At 43.8% G+C, this 23030-nt stretch overlaps 2 protein-coding genes across 5 annotated transcripts in view; one reads left to right on the top strand and one right to left on the bottom strand.

Annotated features, from left to right (window-relative positions):
• Nucleotides 1-1757: 1757 nt before the first annotated feature.
• Nucleotides 1758-8734, bottom strand: dbi (diazepam binding inhibitor (GABA receptor modulator, acyl-CoA binding protein)). The gene is made up of 4 exons (XM_059966324.1): nt 8604-8734; nt 5403-5520; nt 3245-3307; nt 1758-2083 (listed from the first exon to the last, which is right to left on the bottom strand). Exons 1-4 carry the CDS (start codon nt 8610-8612, stop codon nt 2007-2009), a joined length of 267 nt encoding a protein of 88 aa, XP_059822307.1. The 5' UTR covers nt 8613-8734; the 3' UTR covers nt 1758-2006.
• The window catches only part of c4h2orf76 (chromosome 4 C2orf76 homolog), a 27737-nt gene continuing 13363 nt past the window's right edge, over nt 8657-23030 (top strand). For 2 of the 4 annotated variants that reach the window (XR_009511549.1, XM_059966321.1), the window contains exon 1: nt 20184-20458. The gene's annotated coding sequence lies outside the window, so the exon portion shown is untranslated. The other 2 variants (XM_059966323.1, XM_059966322.1) reach the window with 2 other exon arrangements.

The following is a 23030-nucleotide window of genomic DNA, read 5'->3' as shown; positions in this document are numbered from 1 at the left end:
CATATGCAATGTCAGCACTCATTTCAAGAGGACTGAAATACATAAGCCATGATGTAATGCTGAGACTTTATAAGGCATTGGTCAGAGCACACAGAGAATTGTGAGCAGTTTTAGGCCCATTATCAAAGAGCTGTGTTGGCATTGAGGGTTCATGAGAATGATTCCAGGAATGAAAGGGTTAATATGTGAGGTGTGTTTGATGGCTCTATACTTGCTGGAGGTTAGAAGAATGGTGGGGGGGGGGGGATGGAATCTTATTGAATATTGAAAAACTAAGAGTGGATATGGAGAGGGCATTTTCTATAGTAGGGAGTCTAGGACTAGAGGGCACAGCCTCAAAATAGAGGTGTATCCATTTAGAACAGAGATGAGGAGATGTCTTAATCAGAGGGTAATAAATCTGGAATTCATTGTCACAGTTAGCTGTGGAGGCCGTCCTTATACTTAAAGCAGAGGTTGATAGGTTCTTGATTAGGTCATCAAAGGTTACGGGGAGAATGAGGTTGAGAGAGTTGATGGAATGTGGTGCAGAGTTGACGGGCCAAGAGGCCAAACCCTGCTCCTATGTTCTATGACCTTAAGATGAAAGTAAAAGCAGGTCTGCCTCATTTGCACATCTTCCTCCACTGTCTGCGTGTTTCAGGAATACAGGCCTCTTAAACCATTAACACAAGATTCTGCAGATGCTGGAAATCCAGAGCAGCACACACAAAAAGCTGGAGGAACACAGTAGGTCAAGCAACATCTATGGAAAGGAATAGAGTCGACATTTTGGGCCAAGACCTTTCACCAGTACTGAAGTGTGTTACTCTTTAATTACTAGTTCATAAAGGTAAAAGGGAAGACAAGCCAATGATTTTACCCAACTATTTGACCACCCTACACCTTGAACTGCAACAGGGGAATTTGCTCTGTAAGTTTTAAAGATCTGAGTGTTGATCTCATTCGTTTGTTCAAGATGAGTCACTTTTACACAAAATATTTAGACTTTTCCCACGCAAATATCTTTACCACAAATTCGTGATCTGACTGTGCAGTAACGGCTTTCCATCCATTCCATGTCTTTTCTTAGCGAATTTATCTGATTAACAGCTAGCTCAGATAACCCACTGCATAGTTTTGGTTAAAAAGTAATAATCCTTTACAGTCAAAAATTACGTGACACATGCCATTTTTGCAAGGTACTAAAATGGAGAGAACTCCTCCATGGAATGTCCCAAGTCCAGCCGCAGGAGAGTCGAGCATGGGTCTAGCAACCCTATTCCATAGAAACCTAGTCACAGAAATGCCAGCAGAAGCTCCACATCATCCTGAGAGAAGCAGCTTGGCCTAGTAGGCCAGGAAGGTGGGTAACACCTGGGGACACAGGCCCAGGATAGAGGACTCTGGTGGGCTGCTGTCAGTGACCTATGCCCCTGAAGGGCTGATGACTACAGAAAATGGATCTAATCAGTATGTCATGGTAGTATGGGAAGAGAAACTAAAAAAAAAATCCCTCATTGAACCACTCCCACCAACTCACTTCCCATTCCTTTCCCAAAAGTTGGTGTTCATTTTAAGCATCTTCCCTCCCTGTTTTTAGAAAATGCTTGCACAAAGGTCAATCACTACTTCTAAAGGCTAAGGAGCCACAGAACTGTACCTCGTCTAGCTGCACACTCTGAATTAGCAGGGGAATCATTTTGTTGAAACAAAACGAGAAACTTCAAATGCCTGTAAAGTTGTGATTTTTTAAAGTATTAACAGCCGGCAATAAATAATAGTTAAAACCCAGTTGTGATTTTATTTTTCTTAGAAGGCATATTGTAAATCCAGTTTTCCAACTCACAAGTATGGCTAAACATTAGTAAACATTATGAAGAAACATGTAATCGTATTAAGGTCGTCATACCACCATTAAGGCAGTTCTGTTTAGATAATATCTCAGTAAGATGAAGATAAAAAAATTAACCGTGTTTATTTCCTACAATTGCAAATGAAATGTGCCATTTTATTAAGGCCACAAACTATTGCATGCCATGTTTTTCTTTCAGCTCTTGAACCTTTTCTATGTAGTTCTTCATTGCATCTTCTTTAGTTGTACCTATTAAAGGATAATCAAAGAATTAAAATAATTACCTTCTATGCATAAAAAATAGCTTATTTATTTACAGCTAAGTTGCTGTTTTATAAAGCACTGGTGAGGCCTCACTTGGAGTATTGTGAGCAGTTTCGGGCCCCTTATCTATGAAAGATTGTGCTGATGTTAAGAGAGGGTTCAAGGAGGTTCAGGAAAATGATTCCAGAAGAATGAGGGGTGACCTCACTGAAACCTATTGAATGTTGAAAGGCTTCAATAGAGTAGATGCGGAGAGATTGTTTCCTACGGTGGAAAAGTCTACAACCAGAGGACACGGCCTTAGAATAGAGGGGCATCCTTTGATAACAGAGATGACGAGGAATTTCTTTAGCCAGAGAGTGGTGAATCTATGGAACTCATTGCCACAGACAGCTGTGGAGGCCAGGTCATTGGGTATATTTAAGGCAGAGGCTGATAGACTCTTGATTAGTCAGGGCATGAAGGGATACGGGGAGAAGGCAGGAGACTGGGGGTGAGGGGAAAATGGATCAGCCATGATGAAATGGCGGAACAGACTCGCTGGGCCAAATGGCCTAATTCTCCTGCATCTTATTGTCTTAAGTTTTAATTTTATAAATGGAACCTTCTTTTCAATGCAATTCTAAAAGAATGTCAGTAGCAACGTATTGTATTATAAAAGTTCAAATGGAAATGAGCTTGTTCTATTGAATTAAATCAACAATCAGAATCTCAATGCAAGAATCTCCAGTCTTGATCACCAGGAAATTAGAAAAATATGTCCACCCCACATGAAAAGGCCCAAAGCATTTCTGATTTCATCAACTTAGATAGGTGGTTCAAACATCCTGTTATAATTTGAGCTGTAACTTCCATCTACTAACTAATGAAAGGTTCCCCCATGACTGCCCACCATGACAGCCTGGAAATTACAGCAGAAATTAATACAAAAACATTAAATTATTGGTTTACATATGATAATTATGTACACAGGGTAGTTCTAAATATTACTAGCTACTCTTAAGCGATTGTAATTTCAGTTTCCGATTAGTAATGTTAATCCAATTTAGAAAAAAACTAGTGAAGTTGGATAGATGTTCCATGTACTCTACACTCACTATTAATTATACTAACTAGGAGGCTTTTGTTTAGCTGTACAATACGAACCCTTTTTTGCACTCCATGCATCCCATTTGGCTTTTCCTTTCAGGTCCAACATGCCTGGACGTTCTGGGAAAATAAAATAATAAAAAATAAACTGAACAGCAATCCCACTATAAACTACAAAACAACCCTAATCTGAAAACAGAATACACAATCAAGGTGAAAAACCATTTTCAATTGCTGCAGGATGAAGGAGGCAAATCCTCCTGAGACATGATTGAAGCTACAAAAGAAACCATCCCACAAAAAGAGCAGAAAAGTAAGAAGAAATGGATAACTGAAGATATAATACAATTGACGCAACAAAAACAGACCATCAAATCCAGAGAAAATGAAGAATACAAACAACTTGATAAGACAATAAAAAGAAAATGCAGAAAAGCTAAAGACAGATGGCTAAATGAGAAATGCTCAGAGATAGAAATACTACAAACCCATAACTCTGGAACAAAGATGATGCACAGTAAGATTAAAGAACTAACTGAGAAATTACCTTGCTCAGCAAGTGGATGCATCAAGGCAAAAGACGGCAACTTAATTATGAGCAAAGAGGAAATCCCAAACAGATGGACGGAATATATAACTTTTTGAAGACCAAAGAGGAGAAAAACCAAACATAAAGAAGACTCTTGAAGGACCTAACATTCTAAAATCAGAAAATTCAAACAGCCATAAGTAAAACAAAACATAACAGAGCAACTGGTCCAGACAACATCGCTGTTGAAATGATACTGGCCTTAGAAGATTTTGGAATAGAGAAAATAACAGAAATAGCAAATGAACTCTATGATCATGGGGAGATATCTGATGATTTAAGTAAATCAGTGTTCCTCACACTTCCAAAGAAAGAGGGAGCAACAGAATGTGAGCTACACCGTACAATAAGCCTGATGAGTCACGTGGCAAAAATTATTCTCAGAGTAATCTTGATGAGAGCAAGACGCTGTATAAAACCAGAAATCAGTAAAGAACAATGCAGCTTTGTGGAAAACACTGGAACCAGAAATGCAATTTTCATGCTACGGATGATCTGTGAACGAGCCATCCAGGTACAAAAAGACATCTATCTATGTTTCATCACCTATACAAAAGCTTTTGACACTGTCAGACAGGAAGATCTCCTGGAAATGGTTCAATATCTTGATATAGATGGGAAAGAGATACGTTTCTTAAGAAACTTATACTGGGACCAGGCAGCATCCACCAGAATAGAAGGAGAAGTGAGTGAGTACGTGAATATCATGAGAGGAGTCAGGCAGGGTTGTGTCTTTTCACCCGACTTATTCAACCTGTATCGTGAAAATATCTTGAGAAGTATCAAAGACATCAAAAGTCTCACAATTGGAGGCCACAATATAAAAAACATCAGATATGCTAATGACATCGTATTAACAGCCGACTCAGAAGCAAAACTTCAGGAACCACTCACTGTAGTGGCAGCAGGAAGTAGAAGCAGAGGCCTCTCAGTCAATACCAAGAAGACAGAAAGCATGGTCATCTCAATAAAGACAAGCATCCCACAATGTGTGATCAAGATAAACATCAAACAAGTCAACAAATTCAGATATCTTGGCAGCCAAATAACAAGTGATGGCAGCTGCAACACAGATATCAAATACAGAACAGCAATGGTGAAAGAAGCTTTCCAGAAAATGAAGCCCATATTAACAGACAGAAAGATGAGCATGTACACTAAAAACAGAATACTGCAGCGCTACATTTATTCTGTCTGACTTCCATAAGTGGATGCCGGACCATTTCCCCAGCAATGGAAAAGAGACTAGAAGCAGCTGAATTACGGTTCTACAGGAGAATGTTAAAAATACCATGGACCACACACACAAAAAATGAAGAAGTTCTCAGAAGAGCCTGAGCTGTTAGATCAGCCATACCAACAATAAGAGAAAGACAACTCAGATTCCTAGGACACACCATGTGGAAAGATGAACTAGAGAAACTCATACTCTCTGGAAAGATTGAGGGGACCAAACCTAGAGGAAGACCTCGGCTTATGAACATCAAAAGCCTAGCCAGGTGGCTAAACATCAAGGAAATGCAAATCATTCAAGGAACAAGGGATAGATCTGTATGGAAAACCATGGTCACCAACATCCACATCGGATATGGTACAGATTGGTACTGAGTCTGATGACCACCTGACCTGTATTCACATCTCCGACAGTTGCCTGTTTGTAGAGACTATAGATGAGCAACATATCCTCATCAGATGGTTTAGTTTTGAGATGCTTGACTTCTTCTGCCGCCTTTTCAAAATCAGCCTAAAATGGAAGAAATAAAATCAGAATAGATCAAAAACATCCTTGGGACATGATCAAAATTTGTCATCCTGCTCAAGATATTTAGTTATGTGCACTCTACCAGTCCCAATAATACACCAGATAAACGCAGGGTTAATGAAGGGAATAGTAAACTGCAGCAAATTTGCTGTATCAATGTGATCTAACAACAACTATAACCTTTTTGTGAATGGTACATTTGAAATTGGATGGTAGGGTGGAGATACATCCTTACCAAAAAGGGTGTAAGGTATTCTTTCCCTTTGCTAGCCTATTAGTCACCCTTAGGCAAAGCGTAGCACCTGCTTAGCACACCCCCCATCCCCTGCCCTAGATCAAGGTCACATGAAGCCATGGGACCAGGTGGTGGATGGCCGTATCAGTAGCTGGCGCATAAAAGTGGCACAGAAGTGTAGTGGTTAGCACAACACTTTACAGTACAGGCAACCCAGGTTCAATTCCCGCCACTGCCTGTAAGGAGTTCGTATGTTCTCCCCGTGACCACTTACACTTACTCCCACAGTTGGTTGGTAGGTCATTGTAAATTGTCCCATGATTAGGTCAGGATCAAGGAGGAGGATTGTTGGGCAGCATGGCTCAAAGAGTAGGAAGGGCCCATTTAGTGCTGAATCTCAAATAAAGAAATATTACAAATCCTGGTTATGTGACCACTGATGCCAGGCAGACAGTCTCCGAAGAGTTTTGATAATGGCTGGAGTCACCCATCTTGTACAGACACTGCCCAGAAGGCAGCAATGGTAAACCACTTCAGTAGAATAATCAGCCATGTCATACAACATGGCACACGATGATGAAATTTGTAACAGTGTTAGCGTGATCGCGCGAGTCAAGTACAATGTTCTCCTAAGGGATTGTCTATTGGCGAGTCCTCAGCTGGCTGTAAAGGATGATCTGGGTTCCATGTATTCTGGTCCAGTGTGGCTGTGATTAGTGGTTAGGTCTGTTGGCTGCTCCTGGTCCTCAACATCAAGCATAGCAAATTCTCATATTAAATTGCTGCTCCCAATCATACATACCAAAACGAATACAATTAGCATTCCTTTTCCATGTCTATAGATGTTCAGCTGCTGAACATTCTACATATTAAAATCAAGTCTAATCTACCTCTCTACAGGCATATCGAAGATCAATTACAGGAAGATGGCCCCTTTTGATGTTGTAGTGTTTGCTGAACTCGGCCATTAGCTTGAAGACGTTTCATCACCAGTTGATGCACAGTTGCTGGTCATTTCTCCCTGGGAGTCCTCACTATAGGACCCTGTTTGTTTGCCTTGGTCCTGATTGGCTACCCCTCCAGGTGACCTTTCAATTCTATTGGCTCACATTTCTTTGGCTGTTAGGGGCTTGTAGATGGCATCTACTTCAATATGTTTGTTCATGGAATTATCAGAAAAGAACCATGCTTCCAAAAAATTGTGCCTACATTGTTTTTCTCTGAAATTAATAGGTTTTAATTTAGTATCCTAATAAGTTTTAGCCCATTAACTGATTGCCAGAAAAGCATTGCAAGTCATAATATTTTTGGCTTTCATCTCATAATATTTGATTATAAAGCTTCAACTACATAAAAGTTCCAACTCTATCTCAACATTAAATACACATAAAGATTAGGTGGTTTTAATTAAAACTGCTTAAAGATTAACACAACTTTGGTGATGTCACACAAAGGCACATCAGGTTGTACATAGGTAATAATTAAATGCTGTTCACCTTCATCAACCACCTGTCCTCACAACAGGAGTGTTTTCCTTCACTCTCAGAGGATCTGAAGACAGTACACAAATGCCTTTTTGTATCCATGTGTTACACTCAGAATGATCATAACCAATTGGCAGACGTAGCACAACTCATTCAGTGCTAGCAGTGGACACACACCTTGGCCATCCATTCATCAACTTTCTTGTTGTGTAATAAGATTTTTCAATAATCGACCAAAAACATATAGTGCGATGATATTAAATAAGCAAATCTAGTTATTACATCTCTACAGACAAGCTCTGAGAATTAATTACTTTTCTCGATAATTTCAACAAATTATAGGCCAGGCTCTCGGTCAGCTTACACGTTGCAAGGCAATTGGTGGGATTTCCGCCAGTGTAATTTCCTGAGTTAATGGTCTCAAGGTCGTTGGTCAATGTCCTTAAAAGGTTGCCAATCTTTCCAATTTATTTTACAGCACAAATATTACGTCTGGTCTTAGCAAAACCGACTAGAAACGCCAAGCATCTGCCTCAGTACATTGTAAGATTTCTTTATGCCCCCTCCTTTCCGCCTGCCCGCACCGCATGCTTCCTCTGCAATCAATAGACACTTTACCACCTCGCCCTTTTTTGTATCTCAGTAACAAAGGCAGACATTGGAGATTGCGATCCGCAATAAAAACCCGAACTTTCCCCCTCCCCGCAGTGCCCTGTGCCCAGCCAGCGAACCGGCATGATTTCGGGGTAGAGGTCCGACCCCGGCTCCCGTCCTGGGAGCTCAGCGCGGCGATCGGGGAAGGGTTGCGGTCACCCCCGCTCGAGTCCCGGAACCCGAACTTCCCCCCTCCCCGCAGTGCCCTGTGCCCAGCCAGCGAACCGGCATGATTTCGGGGTAGAGGTCCGACCCCGGCTCCCGTCCTGGGAGCTCAGCGCGGCGATCGGGGAAGGGTTGCGGTCACCCCCGCTCGAGTCCCGGAACCCGAACTTCTCCCTCCCCGCAGTGCCCTGTGCCCAGCCAGCGAACCGGCATGATTTCGGGGTAGAGGTCCGACCCCGGCTCCCGTCCTGGGAGCTCAGCGCGGCGATCGGGGAAGGGTTGCGGTCACCCCCGCTCGAGTCCCGGAACCCGAACTTCCCCCCTCCCCGCAGTGCCCTGTGCTCAGCCAGCGAACCGGCATGATTTCGGGGTAGAGGTTCGACCCCGGCTCCCGTCCTGGGAGCTCAGCGCGGCGATCGGGGAAGGGTTGCGGTCACCCCCGCTCGAGTCCCGGAACCCGAACTTCCCTCGGGCGGGACCGCAGCCACAGTTCACCCCACTGCAGAGCCCCGCCGCCAGCACGTTACCTGAGCCATTGCTGCCGCCGTCGTCGCTCCGCCCAGCCTGGCCTTGCGATGACGTCGCTGCGCAGCGCGGACTCTGATTGGGCGCTGCCTCCCCGAGCCCCCGTGCGGACCCTGGCCGGACGTCCCGGGAGCGGAGCCGGGGAGCGCCCACCGCTCGCTGCGCAGGTACCTTCCCAAAGCCACCGTTACACGTGCACCCGAAAGCAAAGATCCATTCACCATACGGCATGATGTATAATCCGCAGAGAATTCACCACGATGCACTATTTATCCAATCGTTCAGACAATTTTGAATTCCACACAAAATCTCAGATCGAATTCAACAATGTTAATTCAATCTGATTTAATCCTGTTGGAAGGTCACGGTCAGAAACATCCACCATCTTAGTGCCCGCGCGTACGCGACTTGACTACCGGAATTTCACTTGAGTGTTTGCTTCAAAATCCTGCATCTGAAGTTTCGGGTGTCTTTTGAGTTATTTGACATCGATTTCATTGTTGGCGTGATCTAGTTTCGTCGCATTCAGAAATAGACATCATCGGATTGTAGCCCACACCGAATCATCCCGGCACCGCTTTGAAATTTCCTCTGCAGGGCAGGAATCTCTTTAATTCATGTTAATATTTCGGGACATAAACTGTGAAGGCAAATACTCTAACATCTTGATTATCTGAGCACTCAGAGCAGTTTTTTAGGGAGTGTCACACTAAACATTAACGAGTGAGGGGGCAGAGGTTGTTATTAACTATGTAAGCATATAGCAATTACAGCACAGAAACAGGCCATCTCAGCCCTTCTAGTCCGTGCCGAACTCTTAATCTCACCTAGTCCCACTAGCCCGCACTCAGCCCATTGTGGTGAACTACATATACCTGTCTGGACACGCCCCTGCTGACTGCTCCTGTGGCTCATCCCACAGACCCCGATATAAAGGCGATCGAGGCCTGAGCCCAGCCTCTCAGTCTCCAGGATGTAGTATGGTGGTCACTCACTGCTTGTTCCTTCTTCCAGTCAATAAAAGCGGATATCTCGCCTTTACATCTCAGAGTGAGTTATTGATGGTGCATCACCCATAACCCTCCATTCCTTTCCTGTCCATATACCTATCCAATTTTACTTTAAATGACAATACCGGACCTGCCTCTACCACTTTGTGGTAAACTATGTATACCTGTCTGGACACGCCCCCTGCTGACTGCTCCTGTGGCTCCTCCCACAGGCCCCTGTATAAAGGCGATCTGAGGCCTGACGCTCGGCCTCAGTCTCCAGGACATGGTATGATAGACACTCACTCCTGGTTCCTTCTTCCAGTCAATAAAAGCCGATATCTCGCCTTACGTCTCAGTGTGAGTTATTGATGGTGCATCACACTTCTACTGGAAGCTCAGTACCACTCTCTGAGTAAAGAAATTCCCCCTCATGTTACCCTTAAACTTTTGCCCCCTAACTCTTAACTCAGGTCCTCTTGTTTGAATCTCCCCTACTCTCAATGGAAAAAGCCTATCCACGTCAACACCATCTATCCCCCTCAGAATTTTAAATACCTCTATCAAGTCCCCCTTCAGCCTTCTATGCTCCAAAGAATAAAGACCTAACTCGTTCAACCTTTCCCTTTAACTTAGGTGCTGAAACCCAGGTAAAATTCTAGTAAATCTTCTCTGTACTCTCCCTATTGTCTCTATTTTGTGGTTGTTTTTTCTGTGGGGAGGGGGTGGGGATTTGGGCGTCTGCGAGTTTTGTCCATTTTCTTTTTTCCATAAGATAATAAGACATAGGAGCAGAATTAGGCCATCTGGCCCATTGAGTCTGCTCTGCCATTAAATTATGGGGGATCCTTTGCTCAACCCCAGTTCCTGGCCTTCTCCCTGTAACCTTTGATACCATGTCCAATCAAGAACCCTCCCTATCAATCTCTGCCTTAAATAGACTCAACAACCTGGCCTCCACTGCTGCATGTGGCAACAAATTCCACAAATTCACCACCCTTTGGCTAAAGAAATTTCTTTGCATCTCTGTTTTGAAAGGGCGCCCCTCTATCCTGAGGCTGTGCAGTCTTGTCCTAGACTCTTCCCACCATGGAAAACATCCTTTCCACATATACTCTGTCTAGGCCTTTCAACATTCGAAAAGTTTCAATGAGATCCCCCCCTCAATCCTTCTGAATTCCAGTGAGTACAGACTCAGAGCCATCAAATGTTACTCATATGATAACCCTTTCATTCCTGGAATCATCCTTGTGATTTCAGATTTCCTGGAAACCTCCTCTGGACCTTCTCCAATGCCAGCACATTTTTTATAAGATGAGGGGCCCAAAACTGTTCATAAAACTCAAGCTGAGGCCTCGCCAATGTCTTACAAAGCCTCAGCAACATCACATCCTTGCTCTTGTATTCCAGACCTCTTGAAATGAATGCTAACATTGCACTTGCCTTCCTCACCACCAACTCAACCTGCAAGTTAACCTTCAGAGTATTCTGTACAAGGACTCCCCAGTCCCTCTGCATTTCAGATTTCTGGATTTTCTTCCCGTTTTGAAAATAATCCACACATTTAATTCTACTATGCTTATGGAGTGTTAGCTTTCATAAGTCGAGGGATAGAGTTTAAGAGTCGCGGGGTAATGACACGGCTCTATAAAACTCTGGTTAGGCTGCAGTTGGAGCACTGTTTTGGTCACCTCACTATAGGAAGGATGTGGAAGCATTGTAAAGGGTACAGAAGAGATTTACCAGGATGCTGCCTGGTTTAGAGAGTATGCATTATGATCAGAGATTAAGGGAGCTCGGGCTTTACCCTCTAGAAAGAAGGAGAATGAGAGGAGACATGATAGAGATATACAAAATATTAAGAGGAATAGAGTGGACAGCCAGCGCCTCTACCCCAGGGCACCACTGCTCAATAAAAGAGGACATGGCTTTAAGGTAAGGGGAGGAAAGTTCAAGGGGGATATTAGAGGAAGGGTTTTTACTCAGGGAGTGGTTAGTGCGTGGAATGCACTGCCCGAGTCAGTGTTGGAGGCAGATACAGTAGTGAAATTTAAGAGACTACTAGACAGGTATATGGAGGAATTTAAGGTTGAGGGTTATATCTGAGGCAGGGTTTAAGGGTCATCAGAACATTGTGGGCCAAATGGCCTGTACTGTGTTGTTTTGTTCTTTGTACATAACCATGCATTTTCCAACACTATTTCATTTGCCACTTTCTTGCCCATTCTCATAATCTGTCTAAATCCTTCTGCATCCTACCTGTTTCTTTAACACTACCGGCCCCTCCACCAATCTTTGTATCATCTGCAAACTTGGCAACAAAGCCATCTATCCTATCATCTAAATCATTGATATACAGCATAAAAAGAAGTGGTCCCAACACCGACCCCCTGTGGAACACCACTAGTCACTGGCAGTCAACCAGAGAAGGATTCTTCTATTCCCAGTCGCTGCCTCCTACCAATCAGCCAATGGTCTAACAGTAACTTTCCTGTAATACCATGGGCTCTTAACTTGGTAAGCAGCCTCATGTGTGACCTTGTCAAAGGCTTTCTGAAAGTCCAGATATCCAACATCCACTACAGCCCCCTTATCTAACCTACTTGTAATCTCCTTAAAGAATTCCAACAGGTTAGTCAGGCAGGATTTCCCTAAAGGAAACCATGCTGACTTTGTACTATCTTGTACTGTGTCACCAAGTACTCCATCACCTCATCCTTAGCAATTGACTCCAACATCTTCCCAACCACTGAGGTCAAGCTAACTGTTCTATAATTTCCTCTTTGATGCCTTCCTCGTTTCATAATGAGTGGAGTAACATTTGCAATTTTCCAGTCCTCTGGCATCATACCAGAGTCCAATGATTTTTGAAAGATCATTTCTAATGCCACCACAATCTCTAAAGCTACCTCTTTAAGAACCCTAGGGTGCAATTCATCTGGTCCGGGTGACTTATGTACCTTGAGGTCTTTCAGCTTTTTGAGCACCTTCTCCCTTGTAATAGTAACTGTACCCATTTCTCTTCCTTCACACACTGCAACATCAGGCTTACTGCTAGTGTCTTCCACAGTGAAGACTGACGCGAAATACTCATTTAGTTCATCAGCCATTTCCTTGTCCCCAGTTATTATTTTTCATGCAGGGATAGGGGTGTTGATGTCTTTTCTTTAATCAGCACCCATGGTCTCTGTATTTTGTGGCTATCTGGAGAAGACAAATATCAGAGTTGTATTGTAGATGCATACTCTGAAAATAAAATGAAGTGTAGAACCTTCAATAGAGAATAGACAATAGGTGCAGGAGTAGGCCATTCGGCCCTTTGAGCCAGCACTGCCATTCACTGTGATGATGGCTAATCATCCACAATCAGTACCCCGTTCCTGCCTTCTCCCTTGAGTCCGCTATCTTTAAGAGCTCGATTTAACTCTTTTTTGAAAGCATCCAGAGAATTAGCCTCCACTGCCTGCTGAGGCAGTGCATGATGGAAAGGTAACAGCCAAGTCAGGAAGATATATGACTTGAGGTGGGAGAGTTTGGAGAAGGGGGGCACTTGAGTTGGTAAAGCTCCTTTACATTTGTTTCCTGTGTCCATGGAGGAAGGAGAATACTGGTGAATACTGACAAAGTTGCTTGTTTTCTCGAGGCCCAATATTGGACATAGTCAATCATGCTTGTTGCATCCCAACTGTCTACGTGAAACACAAGCCAGGGCAAAAAGATGCGGAAAGCGAGCTGTTATCCATGTAGCAGAAAGCTCCTCTCCATGCAGCTGATGAATCCAAAGGAACAGTGGAGAGTGATACAGTTTGGCAAAAGTGGCATTGCAGGAATTGCCAGTCAGCATTGAACTCTGCATTTTTTCCTTGGGGTTTACTTCTCAAGTCTTCTCCATGGTATAGCTACAAGTGAGTGAAATTTTGTGTTCAGAGTTTTCCTTATTGATGAGCTGCCAACAATGGCTGATTAGCCCCATCTGTCTGAAGCGACTGGTTTTAAGGTGCCAATAACCCACCTTTGTCCCCTCACCTGTCAGTAGAAATGGTTCTGCTGGACTTACTAGCTAAGCCACATGTGAAGACCAGGAGCTGGACTTAGTTGTCAAAGGGTATCTGAGACATGCACCACTGGGTGTATTTAATAAATATTCCCACTACCACCTCCAGCTAGTTGAATAATATAATTAAATTATTTTAAGTTATGAAGTTTTGAAAAGGTAAACGAGATTGTTCATATTAGCTCACAATTAAATACTCCGATACAGGAAAAGAAGATCATTTAGTGTTTAGGACAGATGATAGCGTTTCAACAGCTGCTTCATTTAGTGTGGCGTTGAGTCTCTTGAGAGATGTTGGCACTGTACTTATCTAAGTAAGGGTAAAATATTCCATCATGTTCATCGTTTATTCCTTTTACTGTTATGAGTGCTGAACAGACCTGATGGAAATGGGGTGCAGAGTTAACCATTCCCCCCCCCTCCTTTGAGAACTATGAACTATTGCTGTTGCTATGCTGCTAATGAGAGAGAGAGATTAAGCACAGAGGCAGGGACAGATAAGAGAGAGAGAGAGACACACACATTTGATTTATGTATTATGGCTTCTTCCTGGATTGTTTACTTTCGCTACAAGGACGTTACTTTGCTCGTTAACATTCCTGAGGGGACAGCGGGAGTGGCCTAGTTTGATGGACATGGTCATTTTAAGTTGATGGATGGCTGATACCCCGTCAGTGGGGATAAAAGACAGGTGTGGGGAGACACCCTCAGACACACCAGTGGACACTGACCAAGTGTTGGGCACCCACAGGAAGGCGTGGGCTTCAAGGACCGAATCAGGAGATCAGTCAATAAAACTCACAGTGTGACGACAGGGCCGGTGGGGACTTGTGTGTGTCCACTCATGCCAGAGTGACGAGTCCACCACAGAAGAACGGTCTAGCCGAGGATGGTGGGGTCATAACCGAACGAGCACAACAGTACGACAGAATAAGAAGACAACGGAAGGTTTGCCTGCTGCAGCTGTTACATCTCGCTTGCTCTCTCGCTCTCTCTTCAATGATCACAACACAACCATAACTTCCTCAGCACACATGAACAGAACTGAACTTTATATTCTTCAATGACAATTCATTTACCCCTAGACATTGATAGAGCTTGTTTATTATTGTTGATTATTATTCCTACACTTCTATGTTTATTATTGCTAACCTGTTTTATATGTATATTTGCATTTTTGATACTGTATTGTGTAGTTTACTAATAAACACCTTTAGTTTTCGGTACCACCAGACTCCAATGGATTCTTCTATTTCTGCTGGTCTGTAAACCCAGTTACGGGGTACGGAACAGTACAAATACGTTAGGATTCAGAGTGTGTAATTTCTCACAGAATACCCAGCTTCAAACCTACTCTTGTAGATTGGTATGGCAATTATGGTATTTGATCTAAATGAGTTTCAGGCCACTGATGACACTTGGGAAATTGCCTTGGAAGCTGGAAAGGAGAGGTGGTGGGGTAAGTTGGTGTAATGTGATTGGATATCAAGGGTATCATGCTGCGATTGTGACTCCCGTCTCCCCTTTCCCCACCACCACTATGCAATCCCCTCTCACTCAGATCCCATCGTCAGCTCCTGGGCCCTCAGAGGCTCCATCTTCTTCTCACCTCAACCCTTCCCTCTCCACTGACACTACCACCCTCCCTCTCCCCTCTGATCCCATCTCTCATCCGTGCCGGGTCTTTACCATTCCTTCCAACCTTCAACTCTCTGAGGCAGAGTGCTCTGTCCTCAGTAAGGGCCTCACCTTTGTCCCCCTTCGCCCACACCTCAGTGAGTTCCACGTACGCCATGACGCTGAACTCTTCTTCCGCCTGCTCCATCTCCGAGTTTACTTCTTTGACAAGGACTCTCCTACTCCCACTGATGACTCCTTCTCCCATCTTCAACCCTCCTCCTCTTCATGGACACCCCGGTGTGGTCTTCTGCCTACACTGGATCTCTTTATTACTAATTGCCAACGGGACATCAACCGTCTCGACTTCACCACACCCTGTTCCAATTCTAACCTCACTCCTTCCGAACGCTCTGCTCTCCGCTCCCTCCGCACCAATCCCAACCTCACTATAAAACCTGCTGATAAGGGGGGAGCTGTTGTTGTCTGGCATACTGACCTCTATCTGGCCAAGGCACAGTGACAACTCTTTGATACCTCCTCTTATTTACCCCTTGATCATGACCCCACTAAGGAGCACCAGGCCATTGTCTCCTATACCACCACCAACCTTATCAGCTCCGGGGATCTCCCATCCACTGCCACCAACCTCATAGTTCCCACACCCCGCACTTCCCGTTTCTACCTCCTACCCAAGATCCACAAACCTGCCTGTCCAGGTAGACCTATTGTCTCAGCTTGCTCCTGCCCCACTGAACTCTTTTCTGCATACCTTGACACTGTCTTATCCCCCCTTGTTCAATCTCTTCCCACCTATGTTCGTGACACTTCTCATGCTTTTAATTTTTTCACTGCTTTTAAGTTCCCTGGCCCCCACTGTCTTATTTTCACCATGGACGTCCAATCCCTATATACCTCCATCCCCCACCAAGATGGTTTCGAAGCTCTTCGCTTTTTTTTGGATTCCAGACCAACCAATTCCTCTCTACCACCACTCTCCTCCGTCTAGCAGAATTAGTTCTTACTCTCAATAATTTCTCCTTTGGCTCCTCCCACTTTGTCCAAACCAAAGGTGTAGCCATGGACAACTATATGGGCCCCAGTTATGCCTGCCTTTTTGTTGGCTTTGTGGAACAGTCCATGTTCCAGGTCTATATCGGTATCCATCACCCTCCTTTCCTTCGCTACATCGACGACTACATTGGCGCTGCCTCCTGCACGCATGCTGAGCTCGTTGACTTCATTAACTTTGCCTCCAACTTTCACCCTGCCCTCAGATTTACCTGGTCCATTTCCAACACCTCCCTCCCCTTTCTTGATCTACCTGTCTCCATCTCTGGAGATGGCTTATCTACTGATATCTACTATAAGCCTCCAGACTCTCACAGCTACCTGGACTATTCCTCTTCTCACCCTGTCTCTTGCAAAAATGCTATTCCCTTCACACAATTCCTCCGTCTCCGCCGCATCTGCTCTCAGGATGAGGCTTTTCATTCCAGGATGAAGGAGATGTCTTCCTTTTTTAAACAAAGCAGCTTCCCTTTGTCCACCATCAACTCTACTCTCAAATGCATCTCTCCCATTTCCCGCACATCTGCCCTCCACCCCATCCACCCGCCACCCCACTCGGGATAGGGTTCCCCTTGTCCTTTCCTACCAGCCCACCAGCCTCCAGGTCCAACGTATAATTCTCCGTAACTTCCGCCACCTCCAACGGGATCCCACTACCAAGCCCATTTTTCCCTCCCCCCCCACTTTCTGCTTTTCGCAGGGATCGCTCCCTACGCAACTCCCTTGTCTGCTCGTCTCCCCCATCCTTTCCCACCGATCTCCCTCCTGGCACTTATCCTTGTAAGCGGAACAAGTGCTACACCTGCCCTTACACTTCCTCCCTCACCACCATTCAGGGCCCCAGACAGTCCTTCCAGGTGAGGCGACACTTCACCTGTGAGTCGGCTGGTGTGGTATACTGTGTCCGGTGCTCCCGGTGCTCCTGGGGTGGCCTTTTATATATTGGTGAGACCCGACGCAGACTGGGAGACCGTTTCGCTGAACACCTACGCTCGGTCCACCAGAAAAAGCAGGATCTCCCAGTGGCCACACATTTTAATTCCACGTCCCATTCCCATTCTGATATGTCTATCCATGGCCTCCTCTATTGTCAAAATGAATCCAAACTCAGGTTGGAGGAACAACACCTTATATACCGGCTGGGTAGCCTCCAACCTGATGGCATGAACATTGACTTGTCTAACTTCCGTTAATGCCCCTCCTCCCCTTCTTACCCCACCCCTGACATATTTAGTTGTTTGCCTGTTCTGCATCTCCGTCTGGTGTCCCCTCCACTCCCTTCTTTCTCCTGAGGCCTCCCATCCCATGATCCTTTCCCTTCTCCAGCTCTGTATCACTTTCACCAATCACCTTTCCAGCTCTTAGCTTCATCCCACTCCCTCCGGTCTTCTCCTATCATTTCGCATTTCCCCCTCCCCCCACTACTTTCAAATCTCTTATTATCTTTCCTTTCGGTTAGTCCTGACGAAGGGTCTCGGCCCGAAACGTCGACAGGACTTTTCCCTATAGATGCTGCCTGTGTGTTCCACCAGCATTTTGTGTGTGTTGTTGTTTGAATTTCCAGCATCTGCAGATTTCTTCATGTTTGCTGGATATCAAGGGTAGGTGGTTAGACTCTCAATTGTTGGAGATGATCATCGCGTGGTATCTCAGTGACAGTAACATTATTTGCTGTTTATAAGCTGATTCCTGATGTTGTTATTGCTCAAGCACAGGCTGCTTCAATATCTGATGTTTCCAGTGGAACTGAATATTGCACAATCTGACTTCTGATATTAGAATCCTCTACAAGAACCACAACCTTGTGATACGGGGACTTGTGTGCCTCCATGACCCAGAAAGCTATGTTGGCTAGAGTCAGGGCTTTATGTTTTGGCTCTTGGTAGGTTTTAGTAGGGTCACACGTACCAAAGAGGTCAAAGGGTAGAGGCCAGTCTAAGGGTGGTCCACCTGTTCTCCAGGTTCTGGGGTTCAGCTCAGGGCTAACAACACTGACTGGTAAAACAAAATTGTTACGGAAGCAACAATGATGAATCCTTCTACATCGATGGCATTACTGAATCTCCAGGTGGGACTGCAAGACTGACAGTAGTGAAAACTGAGAGGAAGCTACCGACATGAAGGAAGCCCTGAATACCACTAGAGATAGAGGACCTTCATTGCTGCCCTAAATGCCAGCAGCATAATGGGTAGTAAGTCAGTAAGATTATTATAATAGAGAAGCTTAAGGTACATAACTAGGTCTATGCAGAATTGAACTGCTGCAGTGATGTTTTGTAGCTGGCGTTCTTGACCTCTAACAACCACAGCCATTTTCCTCCAACCACTGGAGTGCTTTCCCTTGATGCATAGATATTAATTTCACCATAGTGCCTTGTTGCCATTGTTGAATAAGTATTTCCTTGATGTCAGGACTGTCATTTTTATCTCACTCTGGAATTCAAACATTTGGTTCACATTTGCATTTTATCTGTAATAAGGTCTGAAGACTAATGGAACTGGCAAAACCCAATTTGGTGAGAATAAATGCTATTTGATAGCTCTGTTGATGAGAGTATCCATCACTTGCAAATGATTGACTAAAGACTGATTGGACAGTAATTGATTGGATTAGATTTGTCCTGCTTTTTGTTAATGAGGCAAATCTACTTGGTAGATCAAAGCATTATGTTGCAACATACTGGAATAGTTTATAAGAAGGTCAGCTAATTTGGAATCAGAATCTGGTTTAATGTCACTGGCATATGTTGTGAAAATTGTTGTCCATGTTGCAGCAGTACAATGCAATATATAATAGAAAAATGTGAACTACAGTAAGATATATACATCTATGAGTTAAATAAGTACTGCAAAATTAGAAATAAAAACGTAGCAATGTAGTGTTCATAAGTTCAATGTCCATTCCGAAATCAGATGGCAGAAGGTTCCTGCTGTTCCTGAATTGTTGTGTGCCTTTAGGCTCCTGTATCTCCTTCCTGACAGCAGCAATGAGAACAAGGCATGATGAGAGTCCTTAATTATGGATGCCACCTTTTTGAGGCAGCATTCCTTGAAGATGTCCTATATACCACGGAGGCTAGTGCCCATGATTCTGGAGTTCATGTCCAGCTTGGTGTTGTATGTTCCCATGGTATTCGCTGTATTTGGTGCTCCCAAACATTTCTTGCTATCACATGGAGTGAATTTATTTAGTGGTAACCGGTGATCTCTGTGATGGCCAGCATCTCAGCAGGAACTTGAAATGAATTAACTATTCTAGCTGAATATGCTCGCACTGTATTTGCTTTGGCCTTTCTTTTAACACAAGTGCTAAACCCAGCCATTGTAGAAATGAGGGCTGCTCCTCCTGTTGGCTGTTCAATAATTCACCAGAATTCACGACTGAATGTGGTATGATTTTAAGAGCTTTGATTTGAGAAAACCCAGCTCTATCCCATTTATTTTTGGTTGTAGATTTAACAATTATTGCCGAAAGACCGCATTAGAGTGCGTATGACATTCCATCGGTCTTTGCCCCTGGAAAACAACAAACTTTATGCCGTACGTCAGTGATAATAATTAGGATTCTGCACACGACAGTCTCGAGTTTGCTTGGAATCACCGGAGCTGAACTTAAACACATACTTTCGATATCTGTGAGAATTAAATGAAGTAAGTAATATTACGGGGTAAAAACCCGTCGTTAAGGATAAATCTTATTCCCATGATTACCGTGGCCGAAGGATCGCGGTCAGGAGGAATCTCGCGGGATTTGAAAGGAGAGGCAGCGCGCAGTGCGCAAGCGCGGGTTGACATCACGAACAAGGCCGAGCGGCTGCGGGCGGGTCTGTAGTGTGGAGTCTCAGGTGGGTCTTGCTGTCCTGCTGAGGCCAAAGGCCCACCTCGGGACAGACAGCCGGAGAAAGTGCCGCTCTGGTTCCGGGCACACAGATACACGGGTCATTTGATATGATTGAAAATGTGTTTTCAGCAATGTCGGATAAACCGTCAGGCCTCAGCACGAAACGTCGACTGTTTATCATTCCCATAGATACTGCCTGTGACTTCCTCCAGCATTCTGTCTGTGTGTTGCTGCTCTGGATTTCCAGCATCTGCAGAATCTCCTGTGCAATGTGGTGGATGCTGAGTAGGTAGAGACCAAAGCGTTGAACTTATAGTAGTTTGGATCATGTTCTGAATACATCCCGTGGCCATTTTCCTGGATTTGTTTTCTACGGAGTAAATATTCTTGAATTGAACTATTTATTTTTGAGTTATTTATTTTGGAAACATAGTCATAATGTTTTGGAAAGCCCAAGTGGCTGAAGTTTCAAAAAATTACATGAAAAAGTTTAAGAGTTGAGCAATGTGATCAATTGACAATTATTTCCTATTGAGAAATAACGCTCTGAGTAAAGAGTCCCTCTGTAGGTAATTAAAGAACTGAAGCAAAGAGTGTGTGAGCAACATGGATTTGTAATGTTGATTGTAGGAAGCCTGGAAATTAGAAGCTTTAAGAATCATGACGACTACAAAATTTAGAGAAAGTTACTTCAAAAATGCAGAAAAAGTAGACTGAAATATTAAAAATGAAAACCTCAATTGAATTTTATAGAAAGAGAAAGTGGTGGAAGAAATGAAAATAGGCAATAAATGGCAGGGAAGGTTTAAAAAAAACTATCACTTGGAGTCAATTGATGTACAGGAAACAGTGGGAAATAAAGGTTTTAGTGAGTGAGCAAATCACAAATGAGAAAATCTGCAGATGCTGGAAATCCAAGCAACAAACACCAAATGCTGGAGTAACTCAGCAGGCCAGGCAACATCTATGGAAAAAAGTAGTTGACGTTTCAGGCTGAAACCCTTCAGCAGAAATTCAGCAGGAAGGGTCTCGTCCTGAAATGTGAACTGTATTTTTTTTTCCATAGATGCTGCCTGGCCTGCTGAGTTCCTCCAGCATTTTGTGTGTTTTTTTTTAATTGAGTGAGACGGTTTATTCTACAATTACATGATATGCTAATCAGAGTCAGATTGAATATCACCGGCATATGTCTTGAAATTTGTTAACTTTGCTAACAGCAATACATTGAAATACATGGTAAATAAATAGAGTGGAAAAAAAACCTGAGTTAAATTAAGTATACATATGTCTATTAAGTAGTTAAGTTAAAATAAGTAGTGCAAAAAACCAGAAATAGAAAAGTAGTGAGGTAGTGTTCATGGATTCAATGTCCACCTAGAAATTGGATGCCAGAGGGGAAGAATCAGAATCAGATTTATTATCATCAGCATGTGAAGTGACATTTGTTAACTTAGCAGCAGCAGTTCAATGCCATACATAATATAAAAGAGAAAAATAAATAAAATAAAAATAAATAAAGTGAATTACAGTATATGTATATTGAATAGATTAAAAATGTGCAAAAAAACAACTACTGTGTATTTTTAAAAAAAGTGAGGTAGTGTTCAAAGGTCCAATGGCCATTTAGGAATTGGATGGCAGATGGGAAGAAGCTATTCCTGAATCGCTGAGTGTGTGCTTCAGGCTTCTGTACCTCTTATCTGATGATAACAGTGAGAAAAAGGCATGCCCTGGGTGCTGGAGGTCCTTAATAATGGACGCTGCCTTTCTGAGACACCGCTCCTTCCTGGGTATTTTGTAGGCTACTACCCAAGATGGAGCTGACTGAATTTACAACCCTCCGCAGCTTCTTTTGGTCCTGTGCAGTAGGCAGCTTGTCAGAATGCTCTCCATGGTACATCTGTAGAAGTTTTTGAGTGTATTTTTTGACATGCCAAATCTCTTCAAACGCCTCATAAAGTATAGCTGCTGTCTTGCCTTCTTTCATACATTCATATGTTGGGACCAGGTTAGATCCTCAGAGATCTTGACGCCCATTGAAACTATTCACTCTCTCCACATCTGAGCCCTCTAAGGATTGGTATGTGTTCCTTTGTCTTATCCTTCCTGAAGGCACAATCAGCTCTTTCATCTTTGCTGCGGCACCACTCCACTAGTTGGCATATCTCACTTCTGTACACACTCTCATCACCACTCGAGATTCTACTAACAATGATTGTATCGTCAACAAATTTATAGATGGTATTTGAGCTATGCCTGAGAGTAGTGCAGTGAGCTAAGCACACAGCCCTGAGCTGCACCAGTGTTGATCATCAGTGAGGAGGGTATGTTATCACCAATCCTCACAGGTTGTGGTCTTCTGTTTCAGAAGTCGAGGATCCAATTGCAGAGGGAGATACAGAGGCCCAGGTTCTGCAACTTCTCAGTTAGGATTGTGGGAATGATGGTATTAAATACTGAGCAATAGTTGATGAATTGCATCCTGACACAGGTGTTTGTGTTGTCCAGGTGGTCTAAAGCCATGTGGGGAGCCATTGAGATTGTGTCTGCCATTGACCTATTGTGGCGATAGGCAAATTGCAGTGGGTCCAGATCCTTGCTGAGAGGAGTTCAGTCTAGTCATGGCCAACTTCTCAAAGCATTTCCTCACTGTAGATGTGAGTGCTACTGAGCGATAGTCATTAAGGCAGCTCACATTATTTTTCTTAGGCACTGTTATAATTGTTGCCACAGTACTGTCAATGGAAGAAACTGTTCCTAAATCGTTGAGTGTGTGCCTTCAAGCTTTTGTACCTCATTCCTGATGGTACCATTGTGAAGAGGGCATGTCCTGGGTGCTGGGTGCTCCCTGAAGAAG

This window comes from Hypanus sabinus, chromosome 4 (assembly GCF_030144855.1).
Source record: "Hypanus sabinus isolate sHypSab1 chromosome 4, sHypSab1.hap1, whole genome shotgun sequence".
Classification (NCBI taxonomy): domain Eukaryota; kingdom Metazoa; phylum Chordata; class Chondrichthyes; order Myliobatiformes; family Dasyatidae; genus Hypanus; species Hypanus sabinus.
Note: the sequence above shows the minus strand (reverse complement) of the source record. Positions and strands in the feature narration are given on the sequence as shown.